This window comes from Nicotiana sylvestris, chromosome 5 (assembly GCF_000393655.2).
Source record: "Nicotiana sylvestris chromosome 5, ASM39365v2, whole genome shotgun sequence".
Lineage (NCBI taxonomy): Eukaryota > Viridiplantae > Streptophyta > Magnoliopsida > Solanales > Solanaceae > Nicotiana > Nicotiana sylvestris.
In genome coordinates, this window is record NC_091061.1 from 179,540,439 (window position 1) to 179,568,412 (window position 27,974).

Consider the following 27,974-nt stretch of genomic DNA (forward strand, 5'->3'; position numbering starts at 1 on the left):
GTTTTCATCATTTTCATTTCAGTGTGCTTCTACAGCTTTATTAGGACTAGTCTTGTAATGTTGGTTTATTTTTTTTAAGCATTATTAAGGGGGACCAAACAATCAAACATTTCAATCAGCATTTTCTGGTGTCTCTCCCCCTCGACACCACATCATTGTAATCATCATTTTCAGTCATCAATAAAATCATCATCAGCATTCAAAACCCAATTCTCTCTCAAGCTTCCGCAATTGCCCACGACATTGGTTTTCCCGCACGGCACTGACAATCTAGTCTAGCGTGCGGCGAGGACCTCATTGGCGGACAGCAACCGCACTGACATCGGTTGCTTAGCCTTACGTTGCCCTTCCAAAGATCATCAGGAAGGCGCTGCGTAACAGTTGGTATCAGAGCCTAGGCTCGACATCGGACGAGGGAACATTTGCCATCATCACCATTTCTGACCATGGTGAATCATGGGGAGCGTCTAGCATCCCTAGAGGAGACGGTTGACCGATTACGACCCATCGTAGAAACGGTGCCTGATCAAAGCAACAACCTAGTGCAAAGGTTGGACGACCTGGACCGCCGAATGCGGCAGGCCGAAAATGACATTGCAAACATCAGTCGTGACTCCGACGAGGACCGACAAACGGCAGCCATTGAAACTGCCAACATCCATGGCAAATTTGAGGACCTCCAACAGGAGCGTGCCGACGATTTAGCCCATCAGCAACATGAGGCAGACAGACTAACTGCCATGCAGCAAACCATAAACGACTTGACTGACAAGCTCAACGTTGTCAATGCTGCCTTACAGAGCCTACTTCGGGAAGGCGATCATCACATCAGGGGTGCAGCAAACCTCACCCCCATTCCACAAAAGCTTAAGATACCGGAGCCAAAGCCATACGACGGATCTCGGGATGCTAAAGAAGTGGAAAACTTCATCTTCGACATCGAACAATACTTCGATGCCGTGGGCCATTTGGAGGAATCCAAAAAGGTAGCGACTGCTGCCATGTATCTTCAGGGCGATGCCAAACTTTGGTGGCGGGTCAAACACGAAGCCATCAAGGCCGGTGAAGATACTCTTCAGACATGGGACGAATTGAAGGTAGCCATACGCCTGCAGTTCTTTCCCGAAAATGTGGAATACAATGCAAGGAGAAAGCTACGGGACCTCCGCCACACCAGATCAGTGAGGGAGTACGTGCGCGAATTCTCCGCACTCATGCTAAACATACGCGACATGGGGGACAAAGACAAACTCTTCGCATTCATAGAAGGTTTGAAACCTCATGCCCGTATGGAACTACAGCGACAACGGGTAGACACCCTGCCCAAGGCCATTCAAGCTGCAGAATGCCTTGGCGATTATCATTTGGGAACTCAGAACGACAGGCCCCAGCCGTCTGTCCGAGGAGGATCCAACGGGCACCATCCCAGCAATGGTGGCCCAAGCAAAAGTGGGGGAGATCGGAGTGCATCCAAAACTAAGACTCCTCCCTCCAACAGCAACAGTGCTGCATCCATCAACAACAATCAGGGGAGAAAGCCTCCCTCAGAATGCCGTCATTGCGGCGGGGCACATTGGAACAATGAATGCCCAAACATCAAGGTCAATGCTCATCAGACGGTCGAGGATGAGTTAGACACATCAGACTCATCAGACGACGACCAGGTAGGCGCCTTCAATGCAATTGTTGGCTCTATCCCTCATGCCTTAGCGGGGACCAGTGCATGTCCTCCTAAGAAAACATCAGTCCCGATCACCAGGAAAGGGAAAGAAAAGATGGACGAAGGACCTCCTAAGCAAGCGAGGACCCTAATGTTCGTCGAATTGAAAGTGAACGGCAAGCCCCTTCACGCATTGATAGACACGGGTGCCACCCATAACTACTTGTCATCAACGCAAGTAGAGCGCCTAGGTCTTGTGGTACAAAAGAGCAAAGGCCGCGTCAAGGCTATCAACTCACCACCTCAGACATTGGGTGGAACAGCTACAAATGTCCCAGTGAAACTTGGCCCATACAAAGGAAGCATCGACCTGCGCATCGCAATCATAGATGACTTCGACATCATAGTGGGTTTAGAGTTCATGAGGCAAACCAACACCATTCCGGTACCATTTGCCAACATGCTCCTGATGATGGGAGAAAAAGGGGCCAAGCCCTGCACCATACCATGCTTCCCCATAAAGATGGCCGCTGAAAACATCTCGGCCATGCAGTTGGAGAAAGTAGTCAACAGACATGAACCTCAGGTTCAGGCTACCCTTCGCAGCAACAATCAGTCATCATGTCATCGGCCTCAAAAGACTGGTGACGCTCATCATCGTGTGAAGACTTGTCAGCCATGCCACAAGGACAAGTCGGATCACTCATCACAGCCGGGACCCTCGCAGCCATTACATGTCCCTCAGAGACCATGGGAAAGTGTTTCCCTCAGATTCATCATGGGATTGCCCCAAGTCGGCAATCTTGCATCCATCATGGTTGTCATAGATCAGTTCTCAGACTATGCAACTTTCATAGCAGCCCCGCAAAACATCTCAGCAGAAGATACAGCTCGACTCTTCTTCTCGCACATTGTCAAACATTGGGGCCTGCCCAAGAACATTGTTAGTAGGCGCGACTCACGCTTCACTAGCAACTTTTGGACCCACCTCTTCAGGTGCTTTGGGTCAACATTGAGTCACAACACATCCATCCATCCACCATCGGATGGCCAGACAGACCGGTTCGATGACATGCTGGAGGAATATCTCCGCAACTTCGCAACCGGATCACAAAAGCATTGGGTGAAGCTCCTGGGTGCTGCTCAACTGTGTTTCAATTCTCAAAAGAGCCATCATACAAACAAAAGCCCTTTTGAAATTGTTACCGGACAGCAACCGCTTCTCCCGCAGACGGTGAATGCATCAACCATGCCGAAATCTCCTCGAGCTGCCAACTTCTCGAGCGAATGGGAGCGCAACATGGAGATAGTGCGGAGCTATCTCACCAAGGGCCCAAGAGCGGGCAAAAAGGTTCACCGAACAACAGCGTTGCTTTTCCCAACATCAACCAGGGGACAAAGTAATGCTACGCATCCCAAAGCAGTACTTGTTTGCAGAAAGGACCCATGACCCTCGGCTGCAACAAAAATACATCGGGCCCCTGCCCATTGAAAAACGCATTGGGAAGTCCACATACCAGGTCAAAACTCCATCCTGGTGGAAGATCCATCCAGTCTTCCATGTCAGCCGCATGAAATCATTGCTTCGCTACAACAGCAAGCTCACAGAACAGAGGGGCGCAGACCTCCCATCCAACAACCATCAGAATCATCATCATCATCATCATCATCATAAGGCTCCGAGGACGGCGCCAACTCAGGTGGGGGAGAATGTCATGGGCTGCTTTCCAGACATGCCCCATGACCCCTTGGCCGCGCCCCATGGCGGCCTAGCAAGCCTCACAATGCCTAGCGCCATGGTCGGCCCCGTGGTCTTGGCTGCGCCAAGTGACAAGCGCGCATGTGCCTCTGTCGCCCCACCGATGCCTCTCGCCAGCGCCCAAGGGCTGGCCATTGACAACAGCGCCGCGCGCCCTGACAATGCCGCGCGCGCAGATCCTGATGCCTCGCCAGCGCCCAGCTGCAGGCCCATTCCAACAGCGCCTCGCGCACAGACCCTGATGCCAAGCACCAGTGCCCAGCCTCAGGCCAGCACATCAAGTGTCGCGCGCGCCCACAGCAACGCGCGCGCAGACCTGCAAGACAAAGATGCTGCCATCGGACTTAGTTTTTCCTTGTAATAATCTAAGTCCTTTTCATTGTAATCATAGACTAGTTTTCATCATTTTCATTTCAGTGTGCTTCTACAGCTTTATTAGGACTAGTCTTGTAATGTTGGTTTATTTTTTTTAAGCATTATTAAGGGGGACCAAACAATCAAACATTTCAATCAGCATTTTCTGGTGTCTCTCCCCCTCGACACCACATCATTGTAATCATCATTTTCAGTCATCAATAAAATCATCATCAGCATTCAAAACCCAATTCTCTCTCAAGCTTCCGCAATTGCCCACGACATTGGTTTTCCCGCACGGCACTGACAATCTAGTCTAGCGTGCGGCGAGGACCTCATTGGCGGACAGCAACCGCACTGACATCGGTTGCTTAGCCTTACGTTGCCCTTCCAAAGATCATCAGGAAGGCGCTGCGTAACAGTAATAACCAAACGAGCCTTGATATCTTGGGAGAAGGTATGTAAATCCAAGAGTGCAGGAGGACTAAACATTCTGAATCTCAAACAATGGAATAGAGCAGCCATAATCAAACTGCAATGGGACTTAACAACAAAAGCTGACAGATTATAGATCAAATGGGTACATATGTATCATATAAAGGGGCAGCCTATAGCTAACATCAAAGTGGTTACACAAGCAAGCTGGATGGTCCAAAAGATCTTGACTATTGAAGGACCAAGTCCACAGATATACTTGCAGCAATTGGGATCACTAGCAAAGGTTGAATGGAAAGCAATCATGTTCAGAAATTTAGCTAGACCCAAAGCAGTATTTTCTATGTGGCTGATCATACAGGAAAGAATGCTGACTGCTGACAGACTGAGCAAATGGAGCATGAATGTGGATACTGCATGTGTTTTCTGTAAGTGCCATTCAGAGAACCACCCCCATCTGTTCTATGAATGTACTGTCATCAAGGAACTATGGAATGATATATTCAGATGGATGCAAATACAAGTGCAAACAAGGACATGGAGTCAATTAGTATGCTGGTTTGTGGAAAAAGCAAAGAAAAAATATGTTGAAGGGCACCTTTTGAGGATGATTCTAGCTGAAACATTGTACAGTATATGGGTTGAGGGAAATCATAGAATTTTTGAGAAGACTCATAGAGATAGACAAAGCATCGTTAGAGAAATAATATACATTTGTAACATCCGAGCTGTTGGTATACTCAAAGATGTTTTACAACACAAGTTCATATAGAGGAGGAAAGAAATAGTATTGTCATGTTATATAGGTCATTGAGGATAGGAGTGTAGCAGTGATACATGTACAGGCTGAGTTGGACTTTATACAATGTAATTTGTTGCTTTGATGATTAATAATATTTGTGAATTACCAAAAAAAAAAAAATTGTTCATTGAAAATATAACAAATATTTATAGTTTTTTTTTACTTCAAGGGCAACTTTAAAGAAAAAGAGGTTAATTCCTTTTTAATATCCGAAAAAATTAAATATTGTGGACCATAAAAAAGACATAAAATTCAATTAAAGTAGTGACATGCCTATGTATTTACTAGGTTGATATAAACCTAGGGGCTAGGATGCAGAAAAGGTAAAAGTTGCCCCTCATATTGAAAATAGAGAGATTGTATATTTGTATCCTCTGTTTTGATTTTGGTATCAAAAATCAAAACAAATGGAAGGTTAAGTTTGAATTTTTCTGAAATCTTGTGATTTTTTTCCACGTGGCCTTTTTAAAAATAAAAAAATACCCTCCCGTTGATTTTGGGCAGTGACATAAGAAATTTTTCACTTTTTTCCTGAAAAATTCATTTTTTTTCGAAATCAACGTTTGGTCATAAAATTTCCAATTTTCACTTGAAGATGCATTTTAGAATTTTTCAAATCCAAAAAGCTAATTTTCAAATTTTTCACTCAAATCACTTACAAAACTTCAAAAACAGCCCAAAATTATATTCATGTCCAAACACAACTCTAAATTTCAAATACCATTTTCACTTCTTTTTTTTGAAATTTTACAATTCTTATGTCCAAACGCCCACTAAGTCAAAATATTAGCGGCGAGAACTTTTTGATACCAAAATTAAATGGAGGGTATAATTGCTCTATATTCACTTGTTGAGCGGCAATTTTTACCCTTTTCCCAAAAAAAGGGTGTTTGTACTCTTGTTTTGGTTGCTACTCCCTTCATTTCAAATTAGATGAGATACTTTCCTTTTTAATTTATTCTAAAACACATTTTTAAATTTGAAAATAATTCAACTTTAAACTCTTCATTTTACCTATGTTACCCTTAATGAAAAGCTTTTATAACCACACAAATATCCCACAAAGCTTTTTCCCCTTAAGCTTTTATGACCACAAGTTTCAAAAGCCTTTTTTTTCTTAAACACCGAGCCGAGCCAAGCTATATCATCTAAATTGAAACGGAGAGAGTATAAATGTTTGCCTGGAGGGGACAAAGGGTCTTATTCCTCATAAGTTGCTGGCATGTGACCATGAATCACGGATTTAAGCCGTGGAAACAGCTTCTTGCAGAAATGTAGGGTAAGACTGCATACAATAAACCTTTGTAGTGCGGCCCTTTTCCGGACCCCACATAGAGCTTAGTGCACCGGGCTACCCTTTTTATATCCTGAAACAAAAGTCAAGAACCATGACTCTTCAAATAGAAGACTTTAGCATGTATTTTCCATGTAACAAAACTAAAGGTGAGAAGTACTAGTTCAGCACTATGCTTCTATTCATATTGGATCAGGTTCTTCTAAACCCTGCATTCCAATAGCTAGTAGTGAGTGATCAAATATGTTGTACTGGTTTTAATCACATTTAATGCAATGGCTTTTATATAAAGAAAAACCAGCCAAGATGACAATTTAAAGATCCCTTAGCACATGGTTTGTTCTTCTACCAGCAATTCTTCATTCATTAATGGTATTAAAATTATTGGCATTTTGCCAGAAGTCCCATGTTTAAGCTGATAGCCTAACTAATAGGTCCAAGTTGTTGTCTACCAAAATGAAGAGAGGAATTTTTCACCAATTTAAGGCCCCATATATACATGACCAACAGGCATCAACACATGGCTTTGCCTTCACAAAACTTCAGCTCCAACTCAAAGCCTGTCTACCGTCTCTCTTGTGTGTGTGTGTATATATATATATATATATCCCTTTTTCCATGAGCCTTTTCATCATAAAAACAAGCAATATCAATTAAGTCATCAAAGGTGTCTATAGAGTTTGCTTTCTCGTTTCCTACCTTCCAGAGAAATGACGATGATAAGTGTTAAGAAACTCATCAAGATGGCCAGGAGATGGCAAAAGTTCGCGGCCAAGCAAAGGAAGAGAATTTCATTTCCAAGAAATGCCAGTGATGCAGACACTTGTAGTACATCCTCATCTTCTATAGTTGAGAAAGGCCAATTTGTAGTATATATAGCTGATCAAGCTCGCTTCGTCATTCCATTAGCTTATCTTGAAAATGAGGTCATTAGGCAACTTTTAAACATGTCTTAAGGAAGTGGAAGAGCAAAGGTTATTTCGGTAAACCGATGCATGAGCTGAGGCTCCCATGTCCCGTCGACCCTCCGAAAAAGTAAGGGCTCATAGCGAATCAGAAGCAAGCAGAGTAAAAGGCGGGTAAAACTCACATAAGCAGAGGGGGAGACACATTCATGAAGAAGAGTTCGGGCTACCAAGTGACGGTCCTATTACATTACCCTGTGATTCAGACTTCATGGACTACGTCATTTCACTAGTCAAGAAAGGCGTAACTGCTGGAGATCTTCACAAAGCATTGCTCCTATCGATTTCTTCATGTTGCTATACTTCAACTTCTAATTTGCACCAACAAAGTGGAAACCAACAACTTCTTGTTTATTGAGTTATGACTATCATGTTTTGTAAATGTAGCTCAAAATAGATTGTATAGCAATTGAAAAATAGGCAAGTGAAAGATGGAATAGAGCTTCATCCTGAACTTAACCAGATCTACACCATTCATTATCTTGAACTAGTCCCAAATTATGAGTTTAAGTTCTATGCACTAAGAACGTTAAACTTAAAAGGTAGCTGCAGGTAACTCTATTTAATAACATTGATTGGTGATCTAGAATAAATCATAAGTAATTTGCTTCAACATGTTAAACTATACAGATCGTGTAAAAAATTCATTACACTGCCAGTATACATAACTTAAATCTTAAAATCATATTAGTAAGTAATTTCCTATTGCATTGGAATAGTGGCTAAATTTTAAAGTTGATGAAATCCAATTAGTAGACAAGAATTTTTTTCTTCTTCATTCATTCTTCTTTTTTAAGGACATAACTCCAGAAAAAGTAGGGAAAACTTTACACATTGCACTGTATAATAACACTAACAGAAAAAAGTCAAAGCAAAATATTTCACTTTCTTAACATTTAGATAGGAGACATAACACTTGAAAATAACCACACAAAAAAAAGAGTTCATAAATCAACGAAAATTACCTAAAACTGAGCTTAACGGTAGGAAGTTTCTAATCGTGCAACCAAACAGAGCATAATAAAACAGTTACTACTTATATCTTCGCAAAATAATGAAAATGATTGAACAATCCTACTTTTTCGTCACTGTACACAGTTCCAGGTGGGTAAAAATCTTATGCATAATCGCAATAGACAAAAACGATTTATAAGTCGCATTTTAAAAATGTGACTTACAGGACTCATTTTTATATTCGCATCCTACAAATTTGATTTTTCTGTCGCACATTAATTTTAAACTATTAGTGTTAACTTTATTTTGTATTTATGTAAATTTATCATAAATCTATGTTAATTTACATGCCTAAATGACATGAAAATTAATTGTAAAGAGTTTAATTGAGGTGAAATTATAAAGTGTTCCTCTTCCAAACTTTTTTGCATTTAAAATTTCATACTTTATAAATCTAGATTGAAAAGAAGCTGCAAATCTCACTTGTTTTTTTTTTTTTTTTTGGACTAATTTTTTTGAATGTATAGAATTTAATACTATGGAACACCAAAATTGGGTATTTGGTATGATCAAATATATGCACTAGAAAGCTTTAGATATTCCTTTCAGAATTCAAAGTCCATTTACTTGTTTGATGGAAAGAATGAAAAAAAACAAGAAGAAGAAAGGCTATACATTGCCCAGTGTTGAAAGAAATGTACACTGGGAATGTTCTATACAATGAAAATGACCTCTCTCTACAATCTACTCTCTCATTTCTAATCCTGCTTTACAAAATCTCATGGGCAGAAGAATCTGCACCATTGTCTTACTCATAATATCCTCAAGCGGGAAGTGAGATCAACGAACACATCCTCATTGCAAGGTATTGTGAGACCGCCCATCGGATGATCAAAGTCAAACTCTTCTTCAGCTTGAGCCAACAAGTCTTGAAATAAAGGCGGCCTCAAGTATGATATTGGCACAATGAATAGTTTCTTTTGGCTCTCTACTACATATACTGCACAATGTCCTTTTGGAACACCTTCGGAGATTGATGACCTCCTTAGGATTCGATTAGCCTGAATAAATGGAGTCACTTTGATACCCATTGTCTCAAAAAATATGATGTTAACTCTAAATGATGAAGAAAAAAAAAAGAACAAGAGTTTTGAGAATTGCACCAAAAATGGAAGTTCTTTGAGTGTTTGGATATTTGTGTTCTGCTCAAATGCTTTGTGTATTAATATAATATATATATATATATAAGCTAATGGTAAGTCACATATACTTAATGTTTAGAAATTTGAGAGACAACAGTACTTGAAGTTTCACATGGTTTTGCTTACTCTGTTAATGTCAAAGTATTCAGACCACAAATTTTGTGGAACAACAACATTAGGCCCTACTGTTTCTTATGATTTGGAAAGGTACCCTTAAAATAAAATCCACAAGAGTATATAGATGAAGTTGATGACTTAGTCTTGGACCACTTGGTTTAAAGATATAGTGACAAATAATTCAATATATGCATCAACCTCTTTACTTAAAACAAGACAACCAGCCATTTCCACAATTTCTAAGGTCCCATATTATACATCAGCACATGTTTTTGCCTTCAATACCTAACTCAGATTGACAACTAGAGCTACAATTTTCAAAGTCATAACTCTAGCCTCAGCTATAAATAAACTGCTTCCATAAGACATTTTGATCATCGAGCAGATAGAACTTAATCAAACCTTCTAAAAACTCGAACAATATTTTCTTTACTATAAACCAAAGAAATCAACATGATCAGTGTTAAGAAACTCATCAAGATCGCAAGGAAATGGCAGAAGCTTGCGGTCAAGCAAAGGAAGAGAATTTCTTTTCCAAGATCCAATAACCATGACGCAGAGTGTTGTAGTACATCTTATTCTATAGTTGGCAAAGGGCATTGTGTGGTGTATACAACTGATCAAAAGCGATTTGTAGTTCCTTTGGCTTATCTACAACACGAGGTAATCAGACAACTGTTTCACATGTCTGAAGAAGAGTTTGGACTTCCGAGTGATGGCCCTATTACATTACCGTGTGATTCCATATTCATGAACTACGTCATATCACTCATGGAAAGAGGTGTAGCTGTAGATCTTCAGAATGCGTTGCTTGTATCAATAGCTTCCAGTCGATGCTCATCAGCTTCATACGTTCAAGAACTAAGAAACCCGGAATTGCTAGTTTGTTGACCTTAATGTTTTGTAATGGATACATGATATTCAACAAGTTTACAGAACATTCAACATCTGATTATTCATCAAAACTCCATATTCTTGTCAACACTCTTTAACTTTGTGATTATATCTGATTTCTTTCAGTTGCTTTCTAGTAGTCCTATGAATTAAAATTGAACTCCATTAACTATGAGAATATATAGCAACCAATGAATAACAGAGAAGTATGATCATATTTTATGTTGTCAATTTTGAGATTGGCCTCAAAAGTATCCACAGAACAATCAGTAAGCAAAAATAGACTCGCGCGGGCTCCAGTATTTTGATTTTGACTGATAGATAAACTACCATAATATAATAGGGTTCTGAATTAAGTAGATTGGACCCCCAGAATATCCAAATTTCTGTAGTTCTAATTCATAAGAAAGTTATGTCAAAGCTGCATTAAACCATTTTTTCAAATAAGATAAAAATCAAAGTTGGTACAAAGGTGGACTTTTGTACTATTATTATTTAGCTATCAAAAGTCAAGAAGCATAATAGAAGTTGCTGCTATTTATTATCTCCTGCATAATAGAAACAAAAGTCAAGAAGCATAATACTTCAAATAGAAGACTTTAAGCTGTATTTTGCACTGGTTAATATCACAGTTTTTGTTTCTCGACGAATCTGTGATATTTTTTTATTTATCAATATCCTTCATTCTCTTACACATTCAAAGAGCAGCCCGATGCACTAAGCTACCGCCATGCGCGGGGTCCGGGAAAGGGCCGAACCATAAACTACACTATTTTGTGACAAATGATTTTTTTATCCTTCTTCCCTTGTCCACCAAAAAGAAGAAAAAAAGCAAAGAAAAAAGACTTCTGAATTAACTGCAAACGACTAATTTCTTTGGTTGTTGAATCGCTTAGTTTGTTTTGATACAATTAACCAAAAAACGGTTCAGTTTTCTTACTGCTAACGTATCTTTTGAGTAAAATCTGTCAACAGTGTTACTCAAGCGCAAAAACTTTGTTATAACAAAAGCAGAATAGGACTAGACAAGATGACAATTTAAAGATCATATCCCTAATCTACACGACAAAGAAAGGAGTAGCACATGGTTTTTGCCTGTTACCACAAATTTTTTATTTAATTTTTTCAAAGTACTGGCATTGGTGAGAAGTCTAAGTATTAGCTGATATCATAACTAATAGGTCCAATCTATTGTCAACCGAAGTGAAGAAATGAAGAAACTTATTATTTTCCATCCTTTCGAACTAGCTTCAACCACAAATTTAAGGCCCCATATTAACATGATCAACAGGCATCAGCACATGGCTTTGCCTTTTGTTAGTAACAAAAACTTCAGCTCCAACTAAAGAAAGATTAGTCGTCTCCTGTTTCTTGTATAAATAATCCCCCTTTCATGAACCTTTTCATTACCAATTCAGGACAAGCATTAACAATTCAAACCTCAAAAAGTCTCTAAATTTCTTATTTACTTTCTTGTTTCAATCTTCCAACAAAAAAAAGAAGACAATGATCAGTGCCAAGAAACTCATCAAAATGGCTAGGAGGTGGCAGAAGTTTGTGGCCATGCAGCGAAAAAGGATTTCATTTCCAAGAAATGTTAGTGATGAAGATAGTTGTAGTACATCTTCATCCTCTATAGTTGAAAAAGGGCATTTTGTAGTTTATACAATCGATCAAAGGCGATTTGTCATTCCCTTGGCATACCTTGAAAATGAGGTCGTTAGGCAGCTCTTAAACATGTCTGAAGAAGAGTTTGGGCTACCGAGTGGCGGCCCTATTAAATTACCCTGTGATTCAGCGTTCATGGATTACATCATTTCACTAATCAAGAAAGGTGTGGCCGCTGGAGATCTTCACAAAGCATTGCTTCTCTCAATTACTTCATGTTTCTGTTCAGCTTATTCTTTGCACCAAGAAAGTGGATATCAGCAACTTCTTGTTTGTTGAGTTATTGTTGAATTTGGGCAAAACTATTTGTCCCACATCGGTGGGAAGAGAAGGGTTGGGGGGATTTCCCCCTATAAAAGAAGGCTTAATGTTTAGGTTTTAAACACACCTCTCATTTGCCTTCTCATCTGTTTAAGGCATTTGTATCTTCTCTTTTTAGTATTATTTCACTTGTATTTTTGGAGTGGAATAAAATATTGGTTGTGTCCGAGGAGTAGGCAAAATTAGCCGAACCTCGTAAATTCTGGTGTTCCCTTTATTGTTGCTTTGTTGTCTTATTTATTATTTGGTGGCTGTCATAAATTTTGGTATAGTAGTTGTGACTTATTCACACTCTATACATTTGGCTTCCGCAACAATTGGTATCAGAGCCAAGGTACTGTCTAAGTATGCTCTGTGGTTGCAGCATAGTCTGATCTTCCACATCAGAAAAGATTTATCTTGGTAACTGAGTCAAGGTTCTGTCTGAGTATGCTCTGTGGTTGCAGCTTAGTCTGATCTTCTACATCAGAAAGGAAATAATCTTGATTTGTGTCGTCAGCTATTAAATAATATTTGTGTCAAATATGGGAGATAATAAACAAGAAGAATCTACATCAAGTGTCAACAATACGTCATCATTGGCATCTTCGCTTATGACAAGAATTGTGTCAAATGCGAAATTTGCGGTAGAAATTTTTGACGGGTCCGGGCATTTTAGGATGTGGCAAGGCGAGGTTCTAGATGTCCTTTTTCAACAAGGGCTAGATCTGGCCATTGAAGAAAAGAAACCAGATGTTATTGGAGAAGAAGATTGGAAGATTCTCAATCGTGTTGCTTGCGGTACCATTCGATCCTTCCTTGCTAGAGAGCAGAAATATCCATACACAAAGGAAACTTCTGCAAGTAGATTATGGAAAGCACTGGAGGATAAATTTTTGAAGAAAAACAGTCAAAATAAATTGTACATGAAGAAGAGATTGTTTCACTTCACCTATGTTCCTGGTACCACGATGAATGAACATATCACCAGTTTCAATAAGTTGGTTACAGATTTGCAAAATATGGATACAACTTATGATGATGGTGACTTGGCCTTGATGTTGTTGGCGTCACTTCCTGATGAGTACGAGCACCTTGAAACTACTCTACTCCATGGAAATGACGAAGTTTCTCTCAGAGAAGTTTGTTCGGCTTTGTACAGCTATGAACAAAGAAAGCGAGAAAAACAGAAGGGCGGAGAAGGAGAAGCACTATTTGTGAGGGGTCGTCCTCAAAATCAAACGAGGACAAAGAAGGGAAGATCCAAGTCAAGATCCAGACCCAGCAAAGATGAATGTGCCTTTTGTCGAGAAAAAGGGCACTGGAAGAAAGACTGTCCGAAGTTGAAGAATAAGGCCAAATATAATAATGGAAAGGCCATTATGGATTCAAATGTAGCTGATTGTGATGATTCAGACTTCTCATTAGTTACAACAGAGTCATTAACATCATCAGACATATGGTTGATGGACTCGGCTTGTAGCCATCATATGTGTCCCAACAGGGACTGGTTTGTGGAATTTCAAGAAGGAGAATATGGAGTCATCCACACAGCGGATAACAGCCCTCTTACCTCATATGGCATTGGTTCAATACGATTAAGGAACCATGATGGAATGATCAGAACATTGACAGATGTTCGATATGTACCGGATTTGAAGAAGAATCTCATCTCTGTGGGAGCCCTAGAATCAAAAGGGTTCAAAATCATTGCAGAAAATGGAGTGATGAGAGTATGCTCCGGTGCACTAGTGGTAATGAAGGCTAATCGGAAGAATAATAATATGTACCGCTATCGTGGCAGTACAGTTATTGGGACAGCGACAGTGACATCCAGTGACGACAAAGAGGCAGAAGCAACCAAGCTATGGCACATGCGCTTGGGACATGCTGGAGGAAAATCCTTGAAAACTCTATCAGATCAAGGATTGTTAAAAGGAGTCAAGGCTTGCAACTTGGAGTTTTGTGAGCATTGTGTTAAAGGGAAACAGACAAGGGTTAAATTTGGTACAGCGATCCATAATACTAAAGGCATTTTGGATTATGTACACTCTGATGTTTGGGGTCCTTCCAAAACACCTTCATTGGGTGGGAAGCACTATTTTGTAACCTTTGTTGATGATTTTTCCCGAAGAGTATGGGTGTATACAATGAAGAGCAAAGATGAAGTGTTGGGAATTTTTCTCAAATGGAAGACGATGGTGGAGAATCAGACAGGCAGGAGGATCAAGTGTATTCGCACAGACAATGGAGGTGAATACAAAAATGATCATTTCAATAAGGTCTGTGAAAATGATGGCATCGTCCGACACTTCACTGTTAGACATACACCACAACAGAATGGAGTGGCAGAACGTATGAACCGGACCTTGCTGGAGAAGGTACGGTGTATGTTGTCCAATGCTGGCTTGGGCAAAGAATTTTGGGCTGAGGCAATTACATATGCATGCCACCTCATTAATCGTCTACCATCTGCTGCTATTGATGGCAAGACACCATTTGAAAAATGGTACGGAAAACCTGCTGTAGATTATAACTCTTTGCACGTGTTTGGCTCAACTGCATATTATCATGTGACGGAGTCAAAATTGGATCCAAGGGCAAAGAAGGCTATTTTTATGGGAATTACTTCTGGAGTCAAAGGATATCGCTTATGGTGTCCTATGACAAAGAAAGTAATATTCAGCAGAGATGTTACCTTTGATGAATCTGCTATGGTAAATAAGGTAACAGAAGACACCAAACAAAATAAAGGTGCTTCTAAGCAGGTGGAGTTTGAGGGAAAATTTATTTTTCCTACACAAGAAGCAGAGGAGGAAACAAATGAAGATTACCCTCTGGAAGGAGAGCCAGTAGAGGAGATTCCAACTCAGGAACCTCAACAACAACTTGAATCAATAGCAACCAGCAGGCCAAAAAGAACAATAACAAAACCTGTTCGTCTCATAGAGACGGTTGCTTGTGCAACCTCAATTGTAGCTGATGATGTTCCTACTACTTATAAAGACGCTGTCCAAAGTTCAGAAGAAGATAAGTGGAGGATTGCCATGAATGATGAAATACAGTCCCTTCATCAGAATCATACATGGAGATTGGCCAATCTCCCGAAGGGAAAGAAAGCAATTGGGTGCAAATGGGTATTTGCAAAGAAAGAAGGATTTCCTAACCAATTAGATGTTCGCTACAAAGCAAGATTGGTGGCCAAAGGATATGCTCAAAAGGAGGGAATTGATTACAATGAAGTATTTTCTCCAGTTGTAAAACATTCCTCCATTAGAATTATGTTGGCTTTAGTAGCACAATTGGATTTGGAACTAGTTCAGATGGATGTAAAAACTGCGTTTTTACATGGAAACTTGGAGGAGGAAATCTACATGACTCAGCCAGAAGGATTCAAAGTTGCTGGAAAAGAAAATATGGTGTGCAAACTTGAAAAATCGTTGTACGGATTGAAACAATCTTCTAGACAATGGTACAAGCGATTTGACGAGTTTATGTTGCGGCAAGGGTACAAGAGAAGCAAATACGATCATTGTGTGTATTTGCACAAGCTTAAAGATGGTTCCTTTGTATATCTTCTCCTATATGTTGATGATATGTTGATAGCTTCCAAGAATTCGGAAGAAATTGATAAGTTGAAGATTCAACTGAAGAAGGAGTTCGAGATGAAGGATTTGGGTGAGGCAAAGAAAATTCTTGGCATGGAGATAATTAGAGATAGACATTCAAAGAAACTCTGTTTATCTCAAAAGGAATATTTGAAGAGAGTACTTCAACGTTTTGGCATAGATGACAAGACTAAGCCAGTTAGTACTCCACTTGCTTCCCATTTTAAGCTAAGTACTATTATGTCGCCAATGGATGAAGCTGAACGAGAGTATATGTCAAAGGTACCATACGCAAATGTTGTTGGTAGCTTGATGTATGCAATGGTTTGCACAAGGCCTGACATTTCACAAGCTGTTGGAGTTATTAGCAGATATATGCACAATCCAGGGAAGGAGCATTGGCAAGCTGTGAAGTGGATTCTACGGTATATTCATAATACTGTAGATGTCGGGTTAGTTTTTGAGCAGGAAGACAATCAGTCTGTAGTTGGATATTGTGACTCAGATTTTGCGGGTGATCTGGACAAACGAAGATCAACTACTGGTTATGTGTTTACTTTTGCAAAGGCACCAGTTAGTTGGAAGTCTACTTTGCAGTCAACAGTTGCTTTGTCTACAACAGAGGCAGAGTACATGGCTATTACAGAGGCTGTGAAAGAGGCAATTTGGCTTCAAGGATTGCTAAAGGAGCTTGGTGTTGAACAAAAAGGTATCACAATTTTTTGTGATAGTCAAAGTGCTATTCAATTAGCGAAGAACCAAGTTTATCATGCAAGGACGAAGCACATTGATGTTCGGTATCATTTCGTACGAGAAATCATAGAAGAAGGTGGAGTCACAGTGAAGAAAATTCATACTACGGAGAATCCTGCTGATATGCTGACAAAGGTGGTGACTGCGGTCAAGTTTCAACATTGTTTGGATTTGATCAACATTGTTGAAAACTGAAGATTGAAGATGAAGACACAATCAAAATTTGTTATTGAGAGAAAATTGAAGATGTGGAATTTTGCCAAGGTGGAGATTTGTTGAATTTGGGCAAAACTATTTGTCCCACATCGGTGGGAAGAGAAGGGTTGGGGGGATTTCCCCCTATAAAAGAAGGCTTAATGTTTAGGTTTTAAACACACCTCTCATTTGCCTTCTCATCTGTTTAAGGCATTTGTATCTTCTCTTTTTAGTATTATTTCACTTGTATTTTTGGAGTGGAATAAAATATTGGTTGTGTCCGAGGAGTAGGCAAAATTAGCCGAACCTCGTAAATTCTGGTGTTCCCTTTATTGTTGCTTTGTTGTCTTATTTATTATTTGGTGGCTGTCATAAATTTTGGTATAGTAGTTGTGACTTATTCACACTCTATACATTTGGCTTCCGCAACAGTTATGACATAGTGTTTTGTAAATGATAGCTCAAAACAGATTGTAAAGTAGGAAACTAAAAGAATGTGTTACAACAAATGAAATGGAGCTTTCAATTTTCAATTTTGAAATAAGAAATTCTTAACATTATCATCATGGAATGGTACTACTATCTTATCCAGGGCGATAACTTGGTTGATCAAAACTTACAAATATATGAATCATTCTGACTAAAAAAGTGGAAGTTATATTACATTAGAGTTTTTGGCGAAGGGGATAGAGGGAATTGATCTTTAATTGGATATATCAGTGGATATTGGAAATCAAATGTGTAAAAAATGTTAAGTTAATACCTTTTGCAAATTATTATCTGAGACTAGGGGTGGCAAAATGGTTAAAAGAAAATAGTTAACCACTCATATTATCCACTAAAAAATGGGTTGAATAATGAGACATAACTCAATAAACAAGAAGTTACTGATTTCCACTTTCTTGGTGCAAATTGGAAGATGAAGTACAGCAACATGAACGAATCGATAGGAGCATTGCTTTGTGGGCCCTGTTCTCTCAAAACATCAAAACGCTCGAAGATCTCCGGCAGCTACGCCTTTCTTGATCAGTGAAATGATGTAGTCCATGAAGACCGAATCACAGGGTAATGTAATAGCGCCATTACTTGGTAGCCCGAACTCTTCTTCGACATGTTTAAAAGTTGCCTAATGACCTAATTTTAGAGGTAAGTCAAGGGAATCACAAAGCACCTTTGATCAATTGTGTAGACGATAAAATGGCCTTTTAGCTGATGAGTTGACAAATTCCTCTACCTCGTATTCTCTTTCTTTGTTGTGAATTCAAACCACACAATGATTTTCAGTCTAATTGAGCTACCTTAACCACTTTGAAAAAAGTCTCCTTTCTTTATGTATTTTGGCCGCGATCTGAGTTTTCTTTTACATGTACACATGCTTTTTAAAAAAGCTTTTCATCTGCACTTGTCAGTCAAAACTCGAAGCAGCCTGAGTTTTCTTGCAACTATTATGCGTCAAAGAGTCGCCCTACCGAACCCCACAAAAACTAACTGATGAAATGCAAACACCTGGAACTGTTTTCCCTATGCATATTTAGATAACATTGCAAATGGAAAAACAACTCTTATGTACTTCTGCGATTGAAGTTCCAAATGAAACAGATTTTTCCTTTTCAGGAACATTTAATGAAAAAAGAAAACACAATATTTATGATGTTGTTTTAGTCCCTCTATACTAAACTGAACCTCCACATTTAACTTGGTACAGATGAAAACGGCCCTGCAAAAGTGTATTGGTAAAGTTAAGGATGATCATTACGACAAACAATATTTAAAGATGAAAATTATTTCGCAAATGAAAAGGTGAACATCAGTTTCTGATGGAGAGAATACAAGACTAGTTGAGCCCTACATCCCAAAGGAAGAACAGTTACAAGGCTTCTTTCATCCATCCATTTTGGCACAGCTTAATTTCTTGCTTCGCGAACATTCATCTGCAATTGGTTTTACCTGTCAGCAAACGCGAAGATGTGATTTCATTTTACAAGACTACTATTCTGGTCCAAGAGAGGCGTCACATCACCTTTACTAATAATATCAGTACATGGTATAGATATATGTAGATTTAAAAAGAATGGATTATTGCATACCCAAGTAAGTTCTCTGGCGAATCTCTTTCTCAGGCCAAGAGTCCAGTTGTTCTGCTTCAAACAAAGGAAACATATGCTCTTCAGAGGCAATGTCACCGGCTTTAGAGCAAAGGGCTTCCAAACTTGCAACTTACTTTCATTAAAATGTGACATTTGTTTCGAATGTTATTACAGTACGTGACAGCAACATAAACTGGATTCATCGGTCACGGAGTCATGGTGTTCACTATTGTCAGATCTGCTCCTCCTTATCACATTGGAATGTTCTATTGGTTCATTGTTATTTTCCCTCATTTGTAACAAGGCCTCAACCTCAGCTTCTTCTTTATACAACAAACGAAGTCCATACTTCTTCATTTCTCCAGAAAAAGATAGCCTAATAATCCCATAGTCATTTGGTGTTTTTCCATTTGCCTTAGATGTATCCCATAAGACAGCAAGAGGTACAAAGAAAAAATGAATTGGTGTATACCGTTCTGAATCATCGGATGATTCTGTATCACATTCTGATAAGGCAAGTTTCTGGGTCATGCACGACATCCCATCATCACATACGGGAATCAATTGAGCTGTGGTGTCAATTAAAATGTCATCGTAACATACAGCAAAACCCAAGAATTTGTCAGGTATATACCAATTTTCAGGCAAATCGACTGATACACTACTATCAGTTCCCTTATGGTGGAACCAACTTGGGATCTTCTTCCAATAATGCCAAATGGTAAACACATTTTCGAACAAGGAATCTGAAACAGAGATGTCATGCCTCAAGGAAGAGATATTCTGAAACAGGGCATGTGCAAATAAATTATATATAGAATCATTGTGTGCATCATCATACAGTGGCGGGAATACCACCCTCTGTAGTTTCTTCCTCTTTGTTACTAAATCATTGATAAATTTCAGAGCCATATGACAATCTACATGCAATTCATTTAATTCATGGGAAAGTTCTGGCAGTTGTATAAGCGTCTGGCAAAATGATAAGCCTAAGGATCGAAGAGCACCAAGTTGGGCTATGCTTCGAGGCAAATGCTCAAAATTATTTCCTCTGAGATCCAATTCTTTCAAAGAGGATAAGGATCCAATGTCTTCCGGAAGTCCTCCATCTATTAGATTGCAATAACTGAGATCTAGATTTTTCAATGACCGTAATCCTTCAGCCACTGGAGGGAACTCAAAGTGCACTCCATTGTCTCCGGAGCACCTAAAGCTCAAGCTGTTAAGTTTGTTCAAGCGTACGATGGAAGATGGAGGTCGTGAAATTAGAGTATCACTGGCATAAAGAACCTCCAAGTTGTCTAAATCCCCTATCTCTTCTGGCAAGCTTTCCAGTTTTGAGCAACCAGACACATATAATTGAACCAAACTTTTCAACCGACAGATGCTGCTTGGAAAAACTACAAGGTTTTCCATATCGCTCAAATCTAGCCAGGTAATACGAGTCTGGTAGTGAAAACTAGATGATGGTAGTTCCCTTATCCCAGATCTCATGTGAATCTGTATCGCCAGCTTCATTCTCCCGCGGATTTCTGGAAATTTCTCTAAACTTGAGCAACCTGGTAAATCCAGATATTCAAGAGATTCCACGTTAACACATGGAAACCTCTTAAGGCTTTTACAATCGGTCAAATCTAACCCAATGAGTTTGCTGCAACATCCCAAGGAATGGTGAACCTCTTCAAGATTAAAACAGAAAGACATATCCAAATACTCCAAATTTGGCATCCCCGTGAAATCTGGTGTTCGCATCAGGCTTTCAGAGCCCGTGAGATTTATCGTCCGTAGAGACGGCAAATGCTGTTTAGAACATACAGATGATGGTATGAGAAATAATTGAATTAGTTAAAATGATGATGGGAAGACTTGGAGAAAAGAAAAAGACTTAAAGATCTTAGAATAACACTGGGAACAACCCCAAATAATATAAATTACAATAATTTCTTTGAGATGGAAACACATTAACTTGAGCTTATGGAATTAATAACTTTTGTTCATTTAAAGACATGCACTGTAATTCTAGCAAAAATAGAGAGTACCTCAAATAATACGTGACAAAAGCAATAATATTTGTTCCTCATCACTAAATTAAAAGACAAAGATAGTTAGAGAGAAAAATAAAACTTAACTATTGTACCTTTGTTTCCATCCATAAATAACGCAGTGAACTAAATGAGAGTTCAAGGTGAACAAGCATTTTGGGTTCAAATGTAGATGGCAATGACTCACAAGGATAGCCATCCACGTTAAACCAACGCAAGTTGTTGGATAGATACTCAATGGGTTCATCGCTAATATTGAAATCATAGACCTCTCTGTCTATGTATAATATCCTAAGCTTTTTCATATTTTTCATGGCCTCATTGTTAAAGCGTAGTGTATCCAAATCATGAACCCAAATTGCTTCCACTGCCACGGTCCCCTGTTAAGAAAATCATTAGGAAATACTAATGTTACTTTAGAGAAATACTTTTCCAATTAATTCTATAGTTCTATTTTCTAATATTACATTTTTTTAGAAGTTCATTAGAGACAAGTTTATAAGCTTTTCATGTTGCGATAAAAAGTAACTACAATTGAAACAATACCAATAAATTGTAATGACTTTTTAAATTAAAAAAATAAATAATGGTAAAGTGAATCTCTCATTGAGCTATTATGTAATAAAATGTCATAAAATTTTCAAGGTAGTCCAAAGAATGAAATTAGATCAAACAGATTCAGTGGCTACTAGCTAGACTAATCAATCACTAAAAAATATATGAAAAACAAATTAGGCAAGGTAAATTAAAGAGGCTACTTAACGAATTAGGTAATTAATGTCTTTTTTTACTAATTAAGCAATTAATATTACTTTTCCTTTTTCTACTAACTAAAGTAAACAAATAAAATGATGTACCTGCAAGATTATGAAGCAAGATGAACAAATAATTGGAATTGACTGCCCTATATGTCTTTGGAATATGAAAATTAGAAACCAAATACTCTTGCATTGTTTAGCCTACTTACTGCATTGTTGGTCATCACTTCTTCGAAATCCTCGTTGAGCCATAGTCTGCTGCGTTCTCCCGGATTCTTTTGCAAGTTCACGATATATTTACCCATATCTTGAATTAAGTCATGCATTTGAATAATCTGATAATCTTCAGTGATGAACACAAGAGATTTGTCAATTAAAATACGCAATCCATATTCAGCTCCAATATGACAGCTCTCAAGAATTTGTAGGATGTAAGCTTTTTGTTCCCCTCGTAAGAAGCATGCTATATCTAGAAACATCTCCTGTTGTATGGGCTCTAATCCATCATAACTGATTTTGAGCTTATCAACAATTTCCGAATTAGAATTAATTTTCATTTGCTCTATTGCACTTTTCCATTCAGTTAAGCCTAGGTTATGCAGCAGAGAACCCCACACTTTGAGGGCTAAAGGAAGGCCATTGGCATATTTTACTACCTCCAATGAAAGCTTCTTAAAATGCTCATCTGGATCTTCTTTTCTGAAAGCATGTTGACAGAACAATTGAATGGATTCATGATCAGATAGTGCAGTCATTTCATAAATGACATCATTCTTTTCTATCAAATGTTTGTTTCTAGTTGTTACAACAACTCTACTACCATTACCAAACCAACCAATATCACCTGCTAAATACTCTAAATGATCTTTATGATCTATATCATCAAGCACAATTAGTACCTTCTTAGAGAAAAGTCTGTCTGGAATCATCCGCTTCCCATCATGCTTATTATTGACGTAATCATCTTTTCTTCTTGACAATTCAGAGAGAAGGGTGTTTTGCAAAGAATGCAGTTGATGTCTTTTTTCATTTTCTTTTATATCCGCAAGGAAACAAGCAGCTTCAAATTGATGAGATAAAATGTCAAAAATGACTCTTGCTATCGTCGTCTTCCCTAGACCACCCATGCCCCAGATCCCCAATATGATCCGAACATCATTGATTCCTACCTTAAGTAGGGACTTTAATTTATCCAAATGAGTATCTATTCCTACAACATCTCGCAAAGAAGACAAAGTAGCACTATTGCACAATTTGGAAATTTGGTCGACAATCTGCTGAATATTCTCTGCTTCAATCCTACAAAAATAAGAAGATTAATTATGGATAAATATAAGAAAGTCAAGTATTAGTAAGCATTTCATAATTTTTTTTATTACATAGGGGTAAGGGAAAGGGAGAGAAGATTGCTAGGTGAGGAATCGAACTCTCATCAAACTAGGTGAATCGCCAACCAATTCAGCTACTAAATATTGTTAATTTGCAAAGAGATGATTAAAAGACACCGCATATAAAACAAACGCTCGAAGTACCAATCAAAATATTGTACGTGCAAGAATGTTAGGAACTATAGTGTCTTCTGGGGTAATAGCAAAACGTGAATAGCTTAAAGGGTAGCAAAATGGTTAAAAAAAAAAAAAATAGTTAACCACCCATATTATTCACTAAAAAATGGGTTGGATAATGAACTTTTTAAAAGTGGGTCAAATATGAATAAGAACAATATTATCCATTTAGAAAATGGATAACCAATAGGTAACCAATGAAATAACTATACCAACAGGATATACAATTGTACGCAAAAAGTTAAAAAAAATTAATTCAATTATTAAACTGAAATAATATCAGTCGTCAATAAAAAAAATTCTAAAAGGATCTAATTGTAAGAGTATACCATTCCATTATATAGCATACTATAATAATTTATTTATTTTTTTGCATTTTTAATTTGCCCCCCACGCTGGGTAAAAGCTTAAAGCAAATTAAAAGGGAGAAGGCAAGTGAATCTGCGGGTAATAAGTATACTATTATAGTCTATTGTATACTACTACAGCATATTGTTACAATATATTACATATTATTACAATATACTATAACAATATATTGTATACTATAATAGTATACTGTTGCAGTATAACTATATACTCCGATAGTATGTTGTATACTGTAGCGGTATACTATTAGGTAACTGTGTTATTCTTCGATTATTACAACATACCGTTGCAGTATATTGTAAACTCTAATAATATACTATTGCAGTATAGCTATATACTCCTACAGCATATTGTATGTCGTAACGGTATACTGTAGCTTTGTTCTTCTTCGATTTTCAACTGAAAATTTCGATCTCAATCACCTCAAATCAGCTCCAAATGCTATCAAATTTCAGTATGAACTTCCAGAATATACTATAAGCAATATTTAACAGTACCCACTTTGAATCAAATAAGAAATCTTCAAAAATAAAATTGAGTTTCAAGCCCAACAATGGTGGATATTCAAATGTACATAAAAATTTAGATCTAGGAAGCTTACTCGAAGATACTATAAGTAATATTTTATATCACCACATCGAATCAAACAATAAATCTTTAAAATAATAGCACCACTTCAATAAAGCAATCATGAAAGAAGAGGCGAATGGTGGCAGGGCCAGAGGCAGGGGCATCTTTGAACATATGGGAGGTTACTGAGCCAACGAGAATTTCAACTTTAGGACAAGTCTTGGATAAATAGGATGGGGTGAGCCAACGAGAATTTCAACTTTACTGAGCCAACGAGAATTGATGGATGGGGAGTTGAGCAAAGAATTGGAGGAAGGTAAAATGAGGAAGAAGAAGAGGAACATAACAAAGGCGGGTAAATAGTTTGGGGTGCATAGGTAGGAGTAGTAAATAGTTTGGGCCTGGACATTAAAGGGTAAATAGTTTGAAATTAGTGGGTATAAAGTGAGATTTTCTCTTTTTAAAAATGGGTCAAATATGGATAAGAACCATATTATCCATTTAGAAAATGAATAACCAATGGGTAGAACTTTTACATTGGTAAAGTCTCAAATTGGGGGTTCCTCAAGTTAGGAAGACTACGTGCCCGTTTGGACATACAATTTGGTTGAAGATTTTTCAAAAAAAAAATTCATTTTTTTCGAAATCAGCGTTTGTTCATAAAATTTTCAATTTTCACTTGAAAATGGATTTTAAAAATTTTCAAAAATTTGAAAAACTGTTTTTTGCAGTTTTTCAAAATTTTCACTCAAATCACTCACAAATCTTCAAAAACAACCCAAACTGAAATTTATGTCCAAACACAACTCTAAATTTCAAATACCATTTTCACTATTTTTTCGAATTTTACAATTTTTATGTTCAAACACCTACTAAGAATTTTCCCAAAATTGGTCATATGCAAGAAGTCATAGATAATATGGCCGGTTAACCCGTTTTTTATCCATATTAAATATGGGTCAGGTCGGATAATTTATCTATTTTTTCATTACTCGTTTTCGATCCAAACCATATCCGACCTGACCGGCCTGTTTGACATTCCTAATAGGAACAATACCTTCCTGCTGATAGAAACATATATAACAACCATCATTCCTTTTTTTTTTTCAGGAAAATAAAAATAAATATATTTTTAACGTCTAAATGATAATCAATGAAATTAGATTGTATAAGCAGTATTCTTAACAAAATAAATTGATTAAGCTTCCACCTTTTAATTTTTATTTTGTAAATATGATAAATTTATTTATTGTCTTTTCTGTTCAACTCACTTTTTAAGGTACAGGTTCTTTTTCTACAGTAAAATATGTACTCTTCACATAAGCAACCACAGTTGAAAGAAAATTATTCCTTTTGAGCTCCTCACTTTGCTCCTATAGTAACTTGAACCCCGCAACCTAAATTATTCATTAGCACTTGAGCAAACCTCTCTTTGTTTTTTTTCATTGTAAGAAATTACTATGTGTTCTTAACTCACCCGTCACGGACATCATATCCTTTTAGATTTGCGGCAGCAGTTAGAGCATTCCTCCATCTTTGGAGCTTCTGCCTTCCTTCATCATCATCCCTATATCTTGGTTCGTGTTTGTCAAAGGCTTCGGCAAAGCTCTCTCTCTGGTTTCGAACATGTGATGGATCCACATCATAGAAGACTGGTATGACAGTCTGTCCACATTGATCCTTGCATTCCATGATCTTTACTAACTCATCTAAGCACCACCTCGATGTTGCATAATTCTTTGAGAAAACGACGAGGGCAACTTGAGACTGTTCGATAGCTTTCAAGAGTTCATCTGATATTGATGCGCCATGCTCTAGCCTTTTATCATCTTGAAACGTAAATATTCCATTGTTTTCCAACCCTTTGAAGAGGTGACCTGTAAATGTTTTTCGAGTATCTTCACCTCTAAAACTTAGAAAGACTTTGTAGTTCCATCGAGGAAACTGTGAAGTACTCGCAGAAGCAAAAGATGATGCCATTGATTCAGCTAATTATTTGAAAAGAAAAAAAACTTGTATGTGGATAAATTGTAGTTGTGGTAAGAGATAAAAGTGATGATAATAGAAGAGAAAGAAATAAACAACTACTAGCGCTTCAAATAAGAAAAGTTTGTATGAGATGGGTTTTCTTTGAATTTTAACAGAAGGAGAGGTAGGAAATTCCTTCAAAGACCACTGTATATACACATTGGACAGCTAAAAAGTATCCCAATTGAATCCAATTATTGCTCAAAGGTAAACGTCCCTCCTCTCTCTTCTTTGCCATAGAAAAAGGACCCATTGATTGCAATTCTTTTTCTGTTTTAATTTTATACGGAGGTCGACAAGGTGTTCGTCCAACAAAATATTTCTCTCTCAGTTTTTTATATGATTATATTTTCCGAGTTGGCTCGTTCTATCTCAACTATTTTATTGAAAACTTAATCAGATAAAAATTAATCACCTAATGATTTTTTGCCAAAAAAAATTCTTGACCCTTGGATGGCTATAAGTGGTAGGCCATTTATGGATAATAGCTTAGCTAGGATTCTTTACTAATGGATAATGGTCATTCGATTCGCGGTGTTAGGCTCATAGAGGGACACTGATCGATCACTTTTATAATTATCGCTATAAGTGGTAGGCCGCCCCTGCTTTATTCAACAAAGTTAGAAAAGATAAGAATTATTGCTAGTGGAAAAGTTTCAAAGTAATTTTCTTTACACAGTTGCACTAATTAAAACGAGTACTATGGTCCTATTTTTCTTTGCGCACAACAAACCAGTATAATCACATTAGTGGGATCTGGGGAGGGTAGCGTATATCCAGATCTTACCCCTACCCGAGATAGAGAGGTTGTTTCCGATAGACTCTCGAAATCCTTCTCTCCAAAAACTCTACACTTTGCTCTTGTGGTGACTCAAACTCATAACCTCTTGATTGGAAGTGAAGGTTGCTTACATCAATCCCTCCATAATAATGTGAAGGAATATTACTTTTCTCAAAAACTTCATATAGAAAAATCAACTACTTTAATTAATTAAAGGCCAAATACATATTCAGCCTCTTAAAGAAGATGGCATGGACTCAGTGTTAATCATCATATTATACTAAAAATAGAAAACTCTTAACTTTAAAGTTGAATTACAATAATTTATATTATACTAAAAGGAGAGTAGAATGCATTGTGGTTAAGCTAAGTGACAAACTAAAATGAAGCCACTTGGCAATTTTAGGACAATATTAATAATTAGAAATTATATGTAGAAACATAATTAATGGAGGAAGTTTAATGAATCTTATACATAATCTAAATATATCTAGACAAATCTAATCTATATATCTATATTTAAATTTATATGTATATTTGTATCAATATCTATATCTATATCTATATTTATATCTATATATTGATTCACTCATAGATTTTTTTTCTATGTTAGCTAGAAATATGGAGGTGAAAAATTAATTAAAAACTATAATAGAAGAAAAATATATAAAGACGTAAATTGAGATAACCTATGACTATTTATACTTTGGAGTAAGTTAAAATATAAAATAAAACTAAAAATTACTCAAGATATTAAAGATTTATTGAGTTTAAAAACTAAATAAATTCAAGCAGCAAAATACGATCTTACATA

At 37.6% G+C, this 27,974-nt stretch overlaps 4 protein-coding genes across 8 annotated transcripts; 3 read left to right on the forward strand and 1 right to left on the reverse strand.

Moving 5' to 3' along the window:
- Positions 1–4,359: 4,359 nt before the first annotated feature.
- Positions 4,360–4,980, forward strand: LOC104235592 (uncharacterized). The gene has a single exon (XM_009789393.1). It carries the CDS (start codon positions 4,360–4,362, stop codon positions 4,978–4,980), a length of 621 nt encoding a protein of 206 aa, XP_009787695.1.
- Positions 4,981–6,919: 1,939 nt separating this feature from the next.
- On the forward strand, positions 6,920–7,728 carry LOC138891151 (auxin-responsive protein SAUR68-like). The gene is made up of 2 exons (XM_070174135.1): positions 6,920–7,251; positions 7,415–7,728. Exons 1-2 carry the CDS (start codon positions 7,015–7,017, stop codon positions 7,625–7,627), a joined length of 450 nt encoding a protein of 149 aa, XP_070030236.1. The 5' UTR covers positions 6,920–7,014; the 3' UTR covers positions 7,628–7,728.
- A 4,241-nt stretch (positions 7,729–11,969) lies between these two features.
- Positions 11,970–12,383, forward strand: LOC104235590 (auxin-responsive protein SAUR68-like). Its single transcript, XM_070147382.1, has one exon. It carries the CDS (start codon positions 11,970–11,972, stop codon positions 12,381–12,383), a length of 414 nt encoding a protein of 137 aa, XP_070003483.1.
- Positions 12,384–18,508: 6,125 nt separating this feature from the next.
- Positions 18,509–26,670, reverse strand: LOC104242872 (TMV resistance protein N-like). 5 transcript variants are annotated; one of them, XM_070145717.1, is made up of 6 exons: positions 25,829–26,669; positions 22,057–23,146; positions 21,185–21,469; positions 19,048–20,847; positions 18,810–18,907; positions 18,509–18,677 (listed from the first exon to the last, which is right to left on the reverse strand). In XM_070145717.1, the coding sequence occupies exons 1-4, from the start codon at positions 26,329–26,331 to the stop codon at positions 19,216–19,218; spliced, it is 3,510 nt and encodes a 1,169-aa protein (XP_070001818.1). In that variant the 5' UTR covers positions 26,332–26,669; the 3' UTR covers positions 18,509–18,677; positions 18,810–18,907; positions 19,048–19,215. The 5 variants fall into 5 exon arrangements, with proteins under 5 accessions (XP_070001818.1, XP_070001817.1, XP_009796289.2 ...); XM_070145716.1 differs by having other exon boundaries at positions 18,791–18,907; XM_009797987.2 differs by having other exon boundaries at positions 18,509–18,891.
- Positions 26,671–27,974: the final 1,304 nt, after the last annotated feature.